Here is a 19,845-nt window from a genome sequence, read left to right on the forward strand (position 1 = left end):
AGGCCAACACCTTGTGCACCGGCAGTGTACTGACCCGACACATAACAAAGTATGAAGCTTGTACTCAACCCTCTAGCTTTTCTTTACTTAATTATTAAGTAACAGTAATTTATATTTATTTTACACTAAATTTGTATGTGTGAAGTTGTTTATTTGTACAGTACTTTGTGTGTGGAGGCAAGTGTTGTTGACAAGACACTCGTATCAAGTGGGGGGGGGGTGTTTTTGTTCATTTAATATTTATAAATTAATTATTAATGCTTAAAATATGTGAAGGCAAAGACTGCTTAATGTGGTATAACTTTATTTTTAAATATAATTTTGGTTTAAAATGTGTTAATTCAAAATATTTTGTGGTGGAAAACTATCAAGTGGCAAGAAGATTTAATCCAAATTAAACCATGGGGGTGGTGGGGATGAGTTTGTGGTACATGTGTGTGAAATGTAATTTAACAAGATTTACCACAAACTATAATTTATGCATAAATTTTCCATATACAATAGTGTAGCAAGTTAACAAGAGCCATGGAATGTGTTGTCTGAGAAGACAATTCAGCTTTACACTACACTACACTACACGATTTGTTCAATTCAGCCTTGTGTAAATCTCCATTAAGGCGTCTCTTTTGACTTAACATAAATCTATTACCACTTTACTGGGCTTGGGGAGTAGAACAACTCCGGAACCCTCTCCAGGTATACTTTTAATCTGTTCGATGGTGGATTCTAGTAATAATTATAATTAATAACTGAGTAAGGGGTTTGATGACCCTGTAAGATGCACACTCCTGGCCTGATAGTCAGGTGTGTGTGTGTATCTGATTTAAAAATTAAACAAAAAATGACGCTAGTTAGTTGCCGACGGCACCTGACACAGTAAAGTGCCTCCCAATACACTATACACATTGCTAACTAGCCAGAACACTGCTTTTATTATCAGAATCCTGGCCACTAAATCCTCAATATAAATTACTTCCCACAATTTTTTTTTTTTTTTTAAAGAAACATAAGGTCCCATTTCATGATGCATTCATGCACCAAAGCATGGCTGTGTGCTGTGGATGTCTACCTCATGCTGTGAACATCATAACCAGCATTGGGTTCAATGATACTTGAACCTTGTACATAATTTTTATCAATCAGGATCTTCTATTACCTGGTTGATACCTGGTTGATGGGGTTCTGGGAGTTCTTCTAATCCCCAAGCCCGGCCCGAGGCCAGGCTCGACTTGTGAGAGTTTGGTCCACCAGGCTGTTGCTTGGAGCGGCCCGCAGGCCCACATACCCACCACAGCCCGGTTGGTCCGGCACTCCTTGGAGGAATAAATCTAGTTTCCTCTTGAAAATGTCCACGGTTGTTCCGGCAATATTTCTTATGCTTGCTGGGAGGACGTTGAACAACCGCGGACCTCTGATGTTTATACAGTGTTCTCTGATTGTGCCTATGGCACCTCTGCTCTTCACTGGTTCTAATCTACATTTTCTTCCATGTCGTTTACTCCAGTATGTTGTTATTTTACTGTGTAGATTTGGTACTTGGCCCTCCAGTATCTTCCAGGTGTATATTATTTGATATCTCTCTCGTCTTCTTTCTAGTGAGTACATTTGGAGGGCTTTGAGACGATCCCAATAATTTAGGTGCTTTATTGCATCTATGCGTGCCGTATATGTTCTCTGTATTCCCTCTATTTCAGCAATCTCTCCTGCTCTGAAGGGGGAAGTGAGTACTGAGCAGTACTCAAGATGGGACAACACAAGTGACTTGAAGAGTAAAACCATTGTGATGGGATCCCTGGATTTGAAAGTTCTCGTAATCCATCCTATCATTTTTCTGGCTGTCGCAATATTTGCTTGGTTATGCTCCTTAAACGTTAGGTCGTCAGACATTATTATTCCCAAATCCTTTACATGCTGTTTTCCTACTATGGGTACATTTGATTGTGTTTTGTACTCTGTATTATGTTTATGGTCCTCATTTTTACCGTACCTGAGTACCTGGAATTTATCACTGTTAAACATCATGTTATTTTCTGATGCCCAGTCGAAAACTTTATTAATATCAGCTTGAAGTTTTTCAATGTCCTCAGCCGAGGTAATTTTCATACTGATTTTTCTGTCATCTGCAAAGGATGATACGAAGCTGTGACTTGTATTTTTGTCTATATCTGATATGAGAATAAGGAAAAGCAGCGGTGCAAGGACTGTACCCTGAGGTACAGAGCTTTTCACTGCACTTGGACTAGATTTTATATGGTTGACAGTTACCCGCTGAGTCCTGTTTGACAGAAAACTGAGTATCCAGCGTCCTACTTTACCGGTTATTCCCATTGACTTCATTTTGTGTGCTATCACGCCATGGTCACATTTATCGAAAGCCTTTGCGAAGTCCGTGTATATCACATCAGCATTCTGTTTCTCTTCTAATGCCTCAGTGACTTTGTTGTAGTGCTCAAGTAGCTGTGAGAGGCACGATCTTCCCGCTCGAAATCCATGTTGGCCTGGGTTGTGAAGGTCATTGGTCTCCATGAAATTGGTGACCTGACTCCTAATCACTCTCTCAAATACTTTTATGATGTGCGATGTTAGTGCAACTGGTCTATAATTTTTTGCCAATGCTTTGCTCTCTCCCTTGTGTAGAGGGGCTATGTCTGCTACTTTAAGTGCATCTGGTATCTCCCCCGTGTCCAAGCTCTTCCTCCACACTATACTGAGTGCCTGTGCTACCGGCACTTTGCATTTCTTTATAAATACAGTACAGTATTGAATTCCATGAGTCTGGACCTGGGGCCGAGTGCATGGGCATGTTTTCAATTTCTTTTTCAAAATTTAGTGCGCTCGTGTTTATATCAGTTATATTTACAGGGGTTTGAATATCCCGCATAAAGAAATTGTCTGGATCTTCCAGCTTCATGTTGTTTATTGGAGTGCTAAACATGTCCTCATACTGCTTTTTTAGGATTTCACTAATTTCTTTGTTATCCTCCGTGTATGAACCTTCACTTGTACGAATAGGTCCAATACTGGCAGTGGTTTTTGCTTTTGATTTCGCATATGAGAAGAAATATTTTGGATTTTTCTTTATTTCCTGAATTGCTTTCTGTTCTAACTGCCTTTCTTCAGTTTCATATGAGTGTTTCAATTTCCGCTCGATTTCTTCAATCTCCCTATTTAAATTATTCCTTCTTTGATGGGAAATTCGTGTCTGCATAAGCAGTTCCGTTATTTTTTTCCTACGTTTATAGTGTCGTCTGCGTTCTCTTTCTACGTTAGATCTCTTTCTGGCTTTCCTCAAAGGAACATGTTTCAGACAGACTTGATACGCTTCTGAAGTCAGTTTTTCTATTCCTTCTGTAGGACTTGTATTATTTAGAACAGTTCCCCATGGAATGTTTGTAAGTTCCCTGTTTATTATCTCCCAGTCTATGGAAGAAGCTGCTGTGACCAGAACAAGCCTCACATCTAGCTCCAAGCTTCACCAGTGTACCTTCTGTTCATATTACACTAACATAGCTAAATAATTGCAGTTACTTACTTGTTTCATCATTATTAAGTAATGTTGTGAACATGAGCTGCATGGTAGTGCTGTGAGCTGCTGCTGCATGCACTGCTTATGGTTGCTCTCTGTACTGAGGCACACTCATACTCATGAGGAGTGGCCAAGATTTTTTTTCCCCAGTTGGCGTCTACTGGGCTCGGGCAGTAAAAGAACTCCCGGAACATGCTCCAGGTATGCTCTGTTTAATGGTAACCTGAGGGAGATGTGAGCCCCATGTACATGCAGGAGTTTAAAATCTTACGCTGAACTGTTATAATATCCCAGACTGTGTCGCACAGCTTATGGATAATTAGCAAGAACATCCCTGACCCTGTTGTGCAGTTCAAAGGTTAAGGAGATGAATGAGATGAGATGCATTTATTGAGTATCCGGCAATGAATGGGTAGTAGAATCCTGCTAGACCTCTGAACTTTTGCATATCTTCGACAGCATAAAACATGGGATAGATTTGAACCATGTTCATCTTTGAGTCAACAGTGATGATGACCTAGAAATTTATCTCTTATTATTTCTTTTTGCTGATGCTACATGTACCAAGTTTGATATTCAGGATAGCTTCATCTAGTTTCTGAAGACCATATTCTAAACTTTGAAAGTAAGTCTGTACATCCCTAGACATGCTTTTGAGGTCACTGAGGTAAACTATGGAGGTATTACTGTATCGTCAGTCTTTGGAAGAAGTTTGTCATAAGTCTCGAAAAAGATATAGTAATGTTATGCAAGCCAAATGGCAGTGGTAATGGCCTTTTTATGCTGTCAGTCAGCAAAGTTGGCATCCTGTGTTTATAGATGCCAAACCACATAACCATGATGCAGTCTTTTAGAACACCTCCATCCACTAAAAATGTAAATATTTATTTTTATGTTTTTCTTAAATTTTGAATACAAATGAATAATTCTATTAGGTTTTTTTGGTTAATATTTATATTTTTTTTTTTGCACATAGTAATATTTTTTGGTATGATCATATATTTTTTGCTTTCTCCATAGCATTTCTCCATAGCTGGTGTCCAAGGGTTAAAACAATTAGATTTTGAATGGGCAGGTTTTATATAGACAAGTATAATATACTATTATTGAGATAATAGGACACGTAGAACAGTTACTGTTGAATATTGAAAGCATATCGTTTCAACTACGATACTATCATCATAAATCGTTAAATTTCGTACATTATAAAGCTTTCCATGTGATCCCTTACTCTTAAAAGGGGGGTCGGGTCTTTTGCTCCTCTGTTGACACTTCCTACCCATAAAATTAATTATTTCTTGTACTGTACTTCTAATTTGAATTTATTATTCATCTTTTATTTTTCTAATAACATTCTTGCACAATCTTTTTAAAAGCAATTATGTACCATTCATTTTTTTACACATGCATTCATTTGGATTGTTTTTGTTATTACAGTACTTTAATCTTAAACAATATGGTGCGTGCATAGCCCATATGTCGATGATTTTGTTGCTTAAAAGGCAGTAAAGGCTATAGGATTGAGGCTTTTAGACAAAAACCAAAAGTAACTTTGGACTTGAGAAACATATATATATATATATTTACAGTATATTGCTTACAATAATTAAGTGATAATGCTTTAATAGCTGAATAAATGAAATAATAAGTGCATATGATACACTTTCGGTTAATGACAATAGCCAAACATCTCCTACAGGCGGGAGATGACAGGGAGAGACCTGGTATGGAAGAAGCTGCTGTGACCAGAACAAGCCTCACATCTAGCTCCAAGCTTCACCAGTGTACCTTCTGTTCATACTTCACCCCCAGGAAAGACCATTTAATTATGCACATTCGTACCCACACAGGAGAGAAGCCATTTGCGTGTCCTTATTGTCCATCTCGGTTTGTCCAAAAAGGCACTCTGAGCAATCACATCCGTACTCATACTGGAGAAAAACCATTTTCATGCCCCTTTTGTCCACAAAGCTTTGCTCGAAATAGTCATTTAAGAAGTCATATGTCAACTCATAAAACTTTCATTGCTTCATCAAATTCTTAAGAAAAAATTAGTTGTTGTTAATTACATTTTGATTATACAATATAAAATAATGTAAAACAAATGCATAATAGTAAAGCAGGTAATAATATAATACAGCATACAGTATATGAATTGTCTTGCCAGCACCTGGAAAGGATCGTCTGTTAAACTTGCAGTAAAGAAAATGTTTTGCATACTTATTTCTATTTGTCACTCATTATCAGCGACTGCCATCATTTTTTTTTTATGCTTGATAAGGTGATTGGAGTACTTACTTATGGCTGTATTGCCACAGTTGAGAAGGCTTGTATATGATTTAGGTATTACTGTATGTGATTTTAAACAAAACTACAGTATTTCTGCTCTGTGAACTGTAGCTAAACGGTGCCTTATTTATTATCCATCACGTCGGTATTGTTGGTATTTGAAAAGTCAACTTGCATGTAAATACTTGGGGACTCTCCAGATAAGCAAGTCGGATTAACTATGATAATGTATATATACTGTACATAGAATTTTTTAAATTTTACACTAAAAAAATTAATTGGTTCTTGGCTAAAAAAAAAAAAAAAAAAAAAGGCTGTAATTCTGGTAAGGAAGGTGATATAATTTGAAGCATGAAGGAGTTGATTATATGCTGCTGAGAATGGACTGAAGCTGGTAACTGGTACCTTCTGCTAGAGGCATGGAGTTTCCTATATTGTTGACTGCTGATGAAATTAATGGATCACTTAAGGAAGCAGGAAAGTAAGGGTCACTTGAAGGAAATCCAGAATAGAACTGTGAGGAGTAAAGGTGCCATAGGCACAATTAGACAACACTGTATGGTCATCAGAGGTCCACAGATGTTCAATTCTCTCCCAGCACACATTAGAAATATTACTGGAACAAAGGTGGACTTGTTGAATAACCTATTAGATAAGTTCCTGCAAGGAGTGCAGGACCAACTAGTTTGTAGTGGATGTGTGGGCCTGCAGGCCACTCCAAGCAACACCCTATTAGACCAAGTTATCACAAGCTGAGCCTGGCCCCAGGCTGGGCTCGGGAGTAGAAGAACTCCCAGAACCCCCTCCAGGGGTTGAGGTATGCTCCAGGCAAGAAGCAGTACTTGATAATGAGAAATTTACCAAAGTTTTAACTGTAACCATGAAAGTCTCAAAGAGTTCCCAGCTAGATTTTCTGGCAATACAGTATATACTGTATATATTGCTTAAGATTTTTAATCATACCATGATCCATGGGCTGGTTCAGGGAAGTAATATTAATGTGAATTACAGGAAGAGACCTGATCCCTTTAAAGGCTCTAGGATATTTGCTTTTATCGATTGCCAAGCGTTTACTCTAGAGTATAACGGCTGCATTCAAACAGCACAAAACACTAATTATCTTAATGAATTATCTATTCTTTTTGTTCCTGCATAAATATTGGTTTTACCAGTGTGAGTTAAAGTGTAGCACTTGTAACCTGTTGCTATTTTACACAAGTCTTGTTTGCTCTATGTACCATTTTATTTGGTGCTTTTTATCATGCATTAAAAGGGATTTTAAAATATGCTATATACGTTCTTTTATCCATTAAACCAAGCCAGTATTTTTGTCTTTGATAATTAAAAAGTTTCTGATACTTTCGCTTGTTTTCATTACTGCAACTTCATTAATGCAACTTAATGTGCTAGCCTTCATTCAGTTCTTGGGCTTTTTATGGATATAACATAAGAGCTTGGTAATACAAATTTTGGTAGTCTATTTAAATTCGCATTCGTTGTTTTCCAGTAAACGGTTACCCATGAAACTGGGGGGGGGGGAGGGGGGTAAATGGTAGGAGAAACTGGGTTGTAGTAAAAATAATTGTGAATTTGTTAATTTTTGGACATTCCTGGTAAGAAAGCTGGCAAACTCTCATGGAGGTGGGCCCTGTATGATTCGGATTACCCAACATAGACAGTACAGTACAGATATCTGTTCTGTGAAATTTTAGGCCTTATTTTAGTTTTTTGTTTTTATTAGCACTAATATAAAGTTTTTATTTTTTAGCTTATTTGAGAAAATTTACATGTCGGAAGAGTTATTCATTTTAAATGAAACTAAAAATCAAATGTATGGTATGTATATTATATTATACAGTACCAGTATGTAGTTGCCTCAAGGTTTAAACCATACTTCTCTACTTCCAAAATTGATAGGCAATATAGTTATTATGCAGTCTTCCTTTTTTTTTGTTTTAGCACAATCATATACAATCATTTCAGTGCCAAAATTATAAATACAGTACTGTATAGAACAATTAGTTGCCGTACAAATGTAAAATAATTACATTATATAAGTCAAAGTTTGTTATACATCCAGACACTAAACAACCCCCTCACTTGCCCAGCAAGACCCTCCCTCCCATCTAGCCTCCCGCACCATCACCACTTGACATAGTACAGTACCTTTCATTTGTTATGGATTGTTGTATTAATGTAATTGTATTTCTCCTTTATGCAGTAGTTGCTTGAATTGCTTCAGTTGGTTTATCTTGGGCAAATACTCATTGTAAATACAATATGCATCATCACCTACTCTGGCAGCCATTTGTATCTTAGCAGCGAGTAGAATACTACATTAACAAGTATGTTCACGATGAGTCACAATAACGTGGCTAAAGTAATTTGACCAGACCGCACACTAGAAGGTGAAGGGACGACGACGTTTCGGTCCGTCCTGGACCATTCTCAAGTCGATTGTGAGAATGGTCCAGGACGGACCGAAACGTCGTCGTCCCTTCACCTTCTAGTGTGTGGTCTGGTCAAAGTATGTTCACTCCATCCCATACCAACTCTGCATCATACTCTACATGCCAACATCACCCATTGCCACTTTCCACATTCAGAAACAACTTCTCACACTTGCTATCAATCCCCACATATGCTGACACTCCTTACAGACACTTCCAATATTTGGTGGCACTTCTCATATGGAAGGGGTTCAGCTGTAATAAGCAAAGGAGACTGCTGCAGGCCCGAGCAACCCACTTAGGTAGCATGGAGGGTATGGTGATCGCAGCGTCTGCTTGAGAGTCAAACTCCACTTTGTCTTGCACTCCAAAGAATACTTATGAGCTAATGATATTCGTGTTAATGTCATCGCTCTCTCCTGTATTAGAAAATATTACAAGTAACAGTTTTTGTGCACAGTTAATAAATGGTTGAACAAATCCACAAGGGCTATTGTGATTTCTGTGTGTTATAAATGGTTGTTTCAGTTCACTTCATATACCTAGCTGAATACCTTATGATTTTAGCGTGTGACATTCTATTCATAATTCAGGCACATTGGATGCACAATTTTGTTTATGGGGCCCAAATCAATTCATTAATTTTGTTCTGTATTTTGTAAGTTTTAATGATGCTGTATTGCCATTTTAAAGCCTAGATTATTCTGAGCTTTATTTAAACAAAAATTGGTCGACCCTTAAGTATTTAATTTAATTTTTTTAGTCTCAAAAACATCTGGAGGGGCTGAATGGTGGCTCCCTGAAGCTAGCTCATTAACATATTTCCACACACATTAGTCACATTGGCTTTAAGCATCCTGAATGGCCTAATGGGGTCAAGAGCCAGAACCTGCCTCCCCCCCCCCTCTCATGGAGGAACAGGGAACATGGGATTATGCTTACCCTCACCAAGAAAATATTCAGAAAGTAAGAAAAGCAATACAAACAACCACATGGTTCACAGAGAAAAGAACTGAGGCAGTAAACACAAACAATTCACTCGTGGACTCCTCCACCTTCAAGTCATGGCTGGCCACCAATTGCTGGAAGCACCACAGAGGAAGCTCCCAGCTTCCATGTTATCAGACCCTTAGTCCTGTCGTTGATAGCCACGAGTGTGAGACCACCTGCTATCACCAGCTTTAGTGGGTCAAGGTTTTTTCTAAGATACTGTAGTGTGGGCTCTTTTCAATTCTGACCAGTGGGAGCCATTTGTTTTGTGTATGGTTTACAAATTTAGTGTTTGCTTCACCAGTACATTTTTCCATGCTCCATTTGTTGTGTGGACATAACTTTTGATTCCCCTCAAGCTGCACATGTTTAGGCAGCCCTTCCTTATTCGCTCATTTAGTGTTCCCCTACTATGACAGAAACTTCTCTGAAGAGCTCAGGAGTTTGCTCCTGAGAGACCATCCTATTGTGCAGTGCATTGGTCTTCAACTCCATTGCATGGCCCTGTGGGTGATGGAAATTAGGGTTTATTGTTATGGTGTGGTGCATTGAGGTTCAAGTGCTTGTATATATATGGCATGCTGCCGACACCCTTCATAACTGCATTTATCCCATAGGCCGTGTTCAGTGTCAGTTCTCCTGGCAAGCATTTTCAGTGCCTGGGTGTCCCACTTGGCCCTTACCATCAGATCCTGGCAAGCCCCATAGGTCTTTGGTGTATATTTTAACTCCACCCATTGAGCCTGCACTGGCTACTTGTGAGTTTGAGGGTTGTCTGCTGGTTTTTCTAAACTTTTTTTTTGTATCTTTCTCTCTCCCTGTTGAATAGGTATTACCTTTTACTCCATTGTTTGGAGACTGAGCCTAGATACTGGTGTTATCCCTGAAATTTAAAACAGCAGCATTTGCATCACTTCACAAAGGAGGTACAGTAGTAAAGCACATGCAAAAAAACTGTAGACCAGTAGCTATCACACATCATATATATCTTTGAAAGTGTGCCGAGAAATAAAATCACAAAACACATGGAATCATAGTGTTTACATAACCCTGGGTACAGGACAGGTAGTGATCCTGCCTCATACAATTCATACAATTGCTACACCACTATGATGTGGGCTTATTTGCCATGGAAGATAAGCAAAATGTTGATGATACACAGATTTTGCAAAAACCATCAACAACTGCTCCTCCCCAAGTGTCCAGTTAGGTTCTGCAGATGAATCTTGTTTCTGTCATCCCACTTTGTGCATTCGTTGGCACAGGCAGACTTCATTCAGTTCCTTCTGCGGGATCCAGACAACACTAACTTGGACTCTCCCCCCCCCCTTCTTGAGTTCAGGTCGGCTTCCACCTTTTGGCTCTGGTATAAGGTTCCTCGTATTTCCTTGATCGCTAACAAGTTTCTGTTTTCCTTAAGGGCTGAGCATGAGTAAAGTTATGTCCATTTTATTTAACAACTATGATGTTGATAAACACATTGGACACAAGTCTCTGTGGAAATTTTATTTTGTTTGTAACTATGAGTTATTAGATAATGTTCCAGTGGTGTGGTCAGTTGTAAGCTGTTCTCCATCTCTGAGGCAGCCTAGATGGCCTGGCTTCGGTATCTGTTAATTACCTAATTGTAGTTATAGGATGAGAGTCTTGTTTGTGGTGACTCGTCTTCCCAGTGTTCTTGGTCATGTAACACTTTTAAACTACTAATGGTTTTGGCTTCCACCACCAAATTTGTTCCAACCATCTACCACTCTGACCAGACCACACACTAGAAGGTGAAGGGACGACGACATTTCGGACCGAAACGTCGTCGTCCCTTCACCTTCTAGTGTGTGGTCTGGTCAACTTACATTAGCCACGTTATTGTGACTCATCGCCTGCATACGTCTACCACTCTGTTTCCAAAGGAGAACTTTCTAACATTTTTTCAGTACTTTTGTTTCCTTACCTTGAATCTATGACCTTTCGTTTTTGAAGTTGCGGATTTCAAGAATTCGACATGGTGATTCCTGTTACTATTTTGTATGTAAACATAATGTTGCCTCTTTTCCTGATACAGTATATCTACTAGTGTTGGCATATTTAACATCTCTAGCCACTCCTTGTAGCTCTTTGTTTTCCAGTTCCAGAAGCCATCTTGCAGCATGTCTTTTTCCATCCAAGGTATAAGCCCAGATGCTTGGGGCCAGGCTCATTAAACTTTGCAGGATGCCTGGTGGGTATTAGCGGGACTGTAATGTGTGTGTGTTTAAGGTGAGGTCGGCTTCCATGGCAACCTTTAGTGTTTCATCTGTTCACACATGTTTAATGCATGTTCTGATGGCAGCTTTGCATTCTGGGGTTCCCAACACTTAAGTGGCACCGTCCACATCAAAAGTGTCACTTAAGTGACACTTTTGGGTTGATCCGGGCACCATCCCATATAGTACCTACATATTATATATTCATTCATACAAACACATACATCATATTATGCTGTAGCATGCATATATTTTATTATTAGCTAAGGTTTATGGTAAACAAAATTTATTTCCAAAAATATAAAATACAGTATAAGAAATTTATAGAGAAAATAAAAATAATTTACAATTAACAAGAAATTAGTTTTAATACCCTAACTGTGCCATCTGGGAAGTACTGTATGTCCATAGGAACATTTATATATTATATTTTTCTCATAAGAAACAACTGGTTAAATATTATGTAAACTTGTGTATTATAGAAATATAATGAGCCAATACGCTACTTATTTTAATAAGAATTATATTTGGGCTTCTTTTTGTAGAGACGAGTACAGTAATAGTAAATGGGTTTGAGAGAGTGTGAGTGCCTTAGCAACACAGTAATTACTGACACCAGTGTTTGAATCGTCAGAAAGGGGGGGTACAGTGTATCATCACTGTAATGAACCCCTGCTGTAACTAATTCCTGGATGGTCTGAACAAATTGTTAGGAACTGTTGTTTTGTAGAATATAGAAATGTTCATTTCAGTGAGGATTGTTCGCTCCAGCCACTGCCTAGCCAGGCCATCATGACTCGTCCCTGCCTTACACTAAATGCGTACTATACACAGCTGTCCAGCATTGAAATAATATATTAAAACTTCAAAATAAAAGTAATATATGAGAAATTATGGTACACATTTTATTATCCCACATTAATAACTAAAACCTATACTGTACTGTACCTAAAATTGCTGAAACAGATGTAGTAATGTGCCAAAATTATGCTCATTTATACCTTTTTCAAATCTAGCATCATATGCAGTGTATATGGCTTTTTTAATAAGTAAGATTTCTCGCAGTAGAATTCATAATGCTGAAGGTGATAAGAAAGAGTGGAAATATTTGTATTGAAAATTTACATAATACCAAGTGTTAGGAACCTCCAACTCGCTGCCTGGATGCCTACTGACTGGGGTGGTGGTGGTGGTGGTAAGCAACCAGTTCCCACCACCTTCCTCCATCTCTCCCTCACCACCACTCATCAGACCATTCTTCTTAACCACTTTGTATTTTTGTTTGTCCTATAATTATATCATTTCTAGGGGGGCACCCCCCCCCCCATGTTGTTCTCTGAAGCTACCATCTCTGATAGTGTCATACATTGCAAAATATTACTCTATCATATGCCATAGTCAAAATGAAGAATTCATAATGCAGTACATGAAATTTTTCTAATTACAGTATATCAAGACTGATAGTTTAAATCCGTGCCATTATGTAATATACGCTCGCCAATGATTGCTCTATCATATACTAGTACCATGTTCAAAATGATTAATACGTAATAAATATAGATTTGAGGGATGGATTTGTACTTGCCTAAAAGTGCTTGAGGGGTTATTATGAAGATATTTCACTGCATTACTCTCCTGATAAGGTAAGTCACAAACCTTTATATCCATTATATTAAATGTAGGCCCATAGATTTTTTCCCCTTATGGAGGAGTTGCCTGGGGGGTTGACAGGTTAAATGAAATCCCTTATGGAACAGATCAGCCTCCCCACACATGGTTTGTTCAAACAAGAACACACTTTGTGTGGTTGAAAAACCTCACTACGGTGTCATTGGTGGTACCCTCTGCATGATCGACATGCCCATGAATGCACACTTTCGAGCAGCTGGACCTGGCGCTCTAGCATGACCACCTCAGACATCACAACTATGTTTGGCCTCACTCTGCTTGCGCTAACGTCACCTTCCAACCTGTCCTACAAAGAAAATCGCTTTTTGCTCATATGCATTACATAAGACCAAAAATTGTCGTACTAGAAAATGGATGTGGCTCGCAAAAGTGACAGACTGTTCCGTTTTCCGTTTCGGGTAGCCATCTATGCCGTCATTAAGCAGGTGCTTCCTCATGTTCACTGTCCATTTTTAGTAGAAATAGTGTGTTGGAAGGAGAAATTTTGTGACCGTTGACTGATAAATATTCCTCCACATCACTTAGGAACTCCTTTTTGTTCGAATCTGCAATAATTTCGGCCCAAGAGAGAGAGTGTGCGTCCTGTGCTCACACTTTGCTTTTTTTAGTTGGATATACATGTATCATACATGGTTAAATGACGAATGATTCGTAAGAAGGACACCTGGATATGCTTGTTTTTTTTAAGATGACAGACATCCCTTGTAGCCTTGAGGGAGTGACTGACACCCTCATAGAAATAGTGGGACTGTTGAATAGGACGGGACACTTTAAATCTCCTCCAGGTGATTTGTGCAGCGCAGCCAATCACCTGAGATTGATTGGAGTATTACAAAGGTTAAAGTTCTAAGTCACCATGGTTGTTGCAACATTTTCTAGGTGAGTGAAATACCCTATGTATTCTCTAAGTTGGATAAATAATTTAGATTAATGTGTGAATGGGAATGCTATTATAAGTTAAGTATTTTCTCTAAGGGTAGTTCTGGTAATTCAAGTTCTGCATGAGATAAACGTTTTGAGACTGTACATGGCTTTCAAAACCAAAAAAAAAAAATAGAATTTTTATGGTGGTAGTTTAACTATTTTTGTTTATGTAATTTACAGAAATATTTCAGTTCATAACTGGAATTAATGACATAATTGTCATCATTTCTGACTTTTGGTAAATGACAAAAGCCAAACATTTCCTACAGGCAAGAGAGGACAGTGATACACCTGGTGTGGGAGCCACAGGACCCAGGACAAGTCTTACTTCTACTTCCAAGTTGCACCAGTGCACCTACTGTTCGTACGCTACTTACAGGAAAGACCACTTAAAGATACACATTCGCACCCACACAGGGGAGAGACCTTATGCATGCAGTTATTGTCCTTCTCGATTTATTCAAACAAATGCACTTCGTAAGCACCTCATTACTCACACTAGGGACAAAGTAAAACTTCATCATTGTACCTACTGTACATATTCCACTCCAAAGAAATCCACTTTAATTATTCATATGCGTACCCACACCGAAGAAAAGTCATATTCATGCCAACACTGTTCTCTTCGGTTCTCCCATACTAGTACTCTTCAAACTCATATTCGTACCCATATTAAAGAAAACCTTGCATCGTGTTCATTGTGTCCTCAGATTTTTGAGGATCATGAAACACTAAAAGCACACATGTTAAGTCATTCATAATTGTTTTATGTTTAATGGTTACTTAAAGATTAGTGAATACTCTTTAAGAGTATTTTAATTGTTTTATGAAATGGCTTTATGTCCAAGCATTCCTTGTAAGTTATATTTAAATGTTCGTAGGAATGGTACAGTGCACACACCAACTGAATATTTATTTTCCTTACTGATGTTTCTAAGTTATTTCTTATCCATTTGGAACGATATTGTATTGTACAGTAGTTGAAATAATTCTTAGAAATATCTAGGTACCTGTACTAGTCTTCCTTCTTGTTCTTCAGAAATGTGTGTTTAATGTACGTTACTTTATGAATTAGTGTATTACCTAACACTGAAATAATCAGTACCTGGTTCATGTGTTGCTCCACAAAGTAATGTGTTGTGGGTACTTATGTGTTCATAAACATCCCCTCCTCTGCTAAGATAGTACATATTGCAACAATGGTGTCTGTACAAAATACAGACATATTATCCAGTAATTATTCTCATTCTTTAGTACCTTACTGTTTTGACATATGGGAAACAAACATCACATATAATACAAAATATATTTCAGCAGACCCTAAACAAACCAAAATCTAACCTCGTATGTATGTGTCAAGTTCTGTTTGCTTGATAGCAAGACCATTTTATGTCTTATACTATATCATTGCAGAAAATATTATGAAATACAGACTACATTGATGACATCAATTACTAATGGTTTAGTTTTGGTTTAGTTTTACCGATGTTGGCACAGTTTGGGAATAATAGGCATATGGTTATGTCTGGTTAGTTTTGAGTTTGAATATAAAAAGTCCATATCATGTATATTAAAACTAAAATATGTATCAATACACTAAGTTACAATTTTTTTTTAAATATAATATTTATAGTAATTAAATTTGTTGGCCAACTCTGGCTGTTAGCTGTGACTCACACAAGTATATATTTACAGTATGTAAATTGTACCTAATGGCCATGTTACCTAACAGAATATCCCTAATGATTTACTTAAAATTTTCAAAATTGTTAACTTGAATATTTTTATCTTTTATCTATTTTTATCTGTTAACTATAGATATTTTTTATATAAACTATTTTTTCATCTGAAGGTATGAAAAAATAGCCACCAGACTTAACCTAAACAAAAAATATCATTCCTTAACTATATAGTTGTAGGCAAAACTAAATAAATAAGAAATTATTGTAAACAATATAATTTGTGAATTACATAAAGTGCACAATATAGAGTTAAGGAGTTAACAGTTTTCTTTAGGTTAGTTTTGGATAAGAAACAGTTAATATAATTTGAACTTTAAAGCACTGGTTCTCTCCTGTATGGAATATTGTTCTATGCTCACATTCCCTTGCAAGGCACACAAAATATTGGTCTCTTTACTGCCTGTATAGATTCAGTCAAGCATTCAAACTATATGAACCATCCTGAGCACTCGATGTATATTTCTTGGTATGACGACAAAGGAGATCTTCATTATATACAAGTGAAAAAAGCTTGGAAAGACAAGTTCCAAAATTAAATAATAAAATTGCTGTATAATAGAGTGAAAAATATAGTAGGAAGTGTGTATTAACCCTAGCAAAATGTAAGTGGTGCCATAAGCACAATTAGAGAACACTGTGAACATCGGATGTCTACAACTTCAACCTCCTATAAGCAGATATAAAAGATAATGCTGGAACAAAGGTTGAAGCATTCAACATCTTCAAAACTTAGTGAGATTGTTTGGTAATAGAGGACACTATGAGCACAGCTCCGGTCCTGTAGCTGCATTTTGGTAACTGCACCCAAGAAGTTATGTTGTAGGTAATTAAAATTGTGCTAGCTTAGCGAGTTTTTTTTTTTTCATATTGTCTGGGTTGTTCATTTTAGATTTATGAATTCAGTGTAGTACTTCAGAGTATGGACTGGTTTTCATCAAATAGTTCATCTATTATATATGCTGTAGACAATTTGTTACAATAGACAGTATGAGCTGTCTTAGCAGTAGGATATAAACTTACATAAAACATAAATAGGATATTCATCATTAATAATAATCCAATCTTAGTGTTTTGTGTGTGTAACTAGAGTTTGTGATAATGAATGTTAAGAAATCAAGTTTACCCAAAAGCTAGTAAACTGAACATTGAATATTTGTATATGTTGTATATGACTTGGCCATTCCAAAGCATTTCTGACTACAACAGTTTTAAGAAACTGAAGCTGACAGTATTATGCAATAAGTATTTTTATTTAAGAATTATTAAAGTTTAAGTTTCAGTCAAAAAATATTTATTTTCTATTAGACATTATTTTACTGTAGTATTATATTATAATGTTAATAAAGTTGTATAAATTGGTGTCAAATGTTATGCAAATGAAAATAAATATATTTGCTTTTGAGAATTAACCTTTTTAACCAAAATTTCACACTTCCATGACACATGTCAGCATTCTAAGGTTAAGCTATCCTTATATATTCTATCATTTATCATCTGCATTTGCTGTCATAGAATACAAATAATTATTTATAATTTGTATTACAACCTGGCTATATAGTTTTCTGCTACAAGAAATTACACCTACTTCATAAAGTCTTTATTTAATTTATACACGACTAAATTAGGGATTCATTAGAACATGTAAATGATCTTAATGCAAAGGTTCATAAGTAGGTGCCCCAGGTAAAGATACGTTAAGGTTTTATATGGGTAAAGGAAAATGGTGGTGTCGGGCAATATATGAAGACCATCTCCATGTGTCGGGATCGTTCTTTCAAGGTATAGCAGTACAGTATATGTATACTTATGTACAATATAGCAGTACAAGGAAAGTTTCTATTTTTTTTTAGGCCTTGTAGCCCATTGGTTGCAGGTTTTAGAACTATCTTAACGTATTGTCGGAAGGATTTTCACATTGTCAGAAGGATGGGCTTGAGCATTACCTCAAAAAGGAATAAGCATATCTGCACCAAAATTTCTAAATACTGTACATAACCTGATACTAGGGTATTATTCCACAAGCCTTGGTTGTAAGTTGTTGACCAGACCACACACTAGAAAGTGAAGGGACTTCCCTCCAAAGGGAAGGGATCTCTCTCTCTCTCCATGTCCCTCCCTTCTCTTCTCTGCCTCTAACAACTACATGCTGCCGCTTGCTCCTAGTCATTGACACTTGCAAGGCACTGAAATTTGTACTTGCCATCGAGAATAAGGAACAGACCAGCTCACCAATTAGTATAAAAATAATGGCAAAGCAGAGGAAATACTGTAGTACAAAGTGGACATAGAGTAGTGAAATGGATGACAATGCCTTCCCAAGATGTACTAGAGATTTGAGGAGTACAGTTCTTATTTAGATTTAATGATATCCAGTACAGACTGGTGGGACCGCAAATATCACCACCAGGAACCCAAAGCAAGTCATTATTATAGAATGAAATACTGTATAAAAAATGATATTTAACTGGAAAGATAGGTGATAGCACAGTATAAAAATTTGAAAGTGGTTTGTGGCAAGGTGGTGATCCCTTTGTTTCCTTTGCTTGAATCTATGAATGCTTTTTCTTGAAGTTGCAGGTATAAAAGTTCCTCCTTATCTATTTTGTTGATGCCTGTTACTATTTTGTATGTTGTGATCATGTTGCCTCTTCTACCTTTGGCATGGTTAATACCTCCATCCTCTCCTCATTACTCATGTTCTAAAATTCCAGCAGCCATTTTGTAACAAGTCTTTGCACCCTTATTAATTTGTTTACGCTTCTTGAGATATGGTCATCACATATGAATATGCAACATGGCTGCTGCATATTCCAATTATGGTCCCAAATGTTGCTTGGACAGTTCTTTTAACATTTTGCACCCATATAGAGTACAGTGGAACCTTGAGTGATGAGCACCTCAATTTACGAGGATTTTGAATAACGAGCGCGCCGATTGCCGACAATTTGTCTCGATTAGCAAACTCTTGTTTGATTAATGAGAAAACCACATGGTGCGTTCATGCTGCTTCTCGCACATTCTTGGACGCCTCCATCGATGCAAATAATTTTTTTTTTTTAAAGATGCTGGGATGTAAAGGGGTGACTGCTGTGATGTTACAAAGCATTGAATTTTTTTGTAGAATAAACAAAAAAATTTAAAAAAAGAATAAATGTCAAAATGGTATGATCAGTATGTCAGGTAGGCTGCTCCATGTTTCTTAAAAAAATAAATTGAACAAATTTGAAAAAGGGAAAAATGTCACAAAGGTTCGTTCAGTGTGTGCCAGGTAGGCTGCTTCATTATTATAAATAAATAAAAAATACAAAACAAATTGAACACATTTGAAACAAAGAAAGATTGTCATAATGGAGCATCCTACCTGACAAACACTGAACAAACCTTTATGACATTTTACCTTTTTTCAAATTTGTTACAGTAATTTTTTTTTTTTTAAGAAACATTGAGCAGCCTGCCTGACATACACTGAGCGAACCTTTTGCTATAAAAAAATGAAAAAATTAAAAAAAGTGAACAAAGTTGAAAAATAACAAGTGTCATAAAAGTTTGTTCAGTGTATGTCAGGTAGGCTGCTCCATTATTTAAAAAATCGAATATCATATTGATGTTTTTCGGTGGTGGAACTGATTATTTTTATTTCCAATATTTTAAATGGGGAAGTTCATTTTGAAAGACAAGCATTTCACACGATGAGCTCGGTGCCGGAACAGATCAAATTCGTTAATCGTGGTTCCACTGTATTTATATGCAGTTCTGAAATTTGCAAGTGTAGCATAATGTTCCTCACAGTGTCCTTTGTGACCCCTGCTTGACCCTGCAAGTGGTGACTTTGCACATGCAGGGTTCCTTTATGTGACCCTGCAAGTGCAAGCAGGAGGCCTATTCAGGAACCAGCCTGCAGGGATGCTGAGCCCTGAAATCATTACGCGGTAACCCTCTGGTGACAGCTAACTATCCAGAACCACTCCTAGATCTCTTTCCTTGTGAGAGGGTTT

At 37.2% G+C, this 19,845-nt stretch overlaps 1 protein-coding gene across 10 annotated transcripts in view; it reads left to right on the forward strand.

Moving 5' to 3' along the window:
- LOC123763158 (zinc finger and BTB domain-containing protein 7A) overlaps window positions 1-19,845 on the forward strand; it is an 80,398-nt gene that overhangs the window by 16,022 nt on the left and 44,531 nt on the right. The window contains exon 7 of one of the 10 annotated variants that reach the window (XR_011222439.1): window positions 5,226-5,345. The exons of 5 other annotated variants lie outside the window; for them this stretch is intronic. Coding sequence is in view for 4 of the 5 variants with exons in the window: in XM_045750131.2 (XP_045606087.1) it covers window positions 14,378-14,869 (492 nt within the window). In the remaining variant the exon portion in view is untranslated. Of the gene's footprint in view, window positions 1-5,225; window positions 7,174-14,377; window positions 17,245-19,845 lie in introns of those variants that run through there. 4 more of the 10 variants (XM_045750131.2, XM_045750135.2, XM_069303064.1 and 1 more) reach the window with 4 other exon arrangements.

Source organism: Procambarus clarkii, chromosome 49 (genome assembly GCF_040958095.1).
Source record: "Procambarus clarkii isolate CNS0578487 chromosome 49, FALCON_Pclarkii_2.0, whole genome shotgun sequence".
Classification (NCBI taxonomy): domain Eukaryota; kingdom Metazoa; phylum Arthropoda; class Malacostraca; order Decapoda; family Cambaridae; genus Procambarus; species Procambarus clarkii.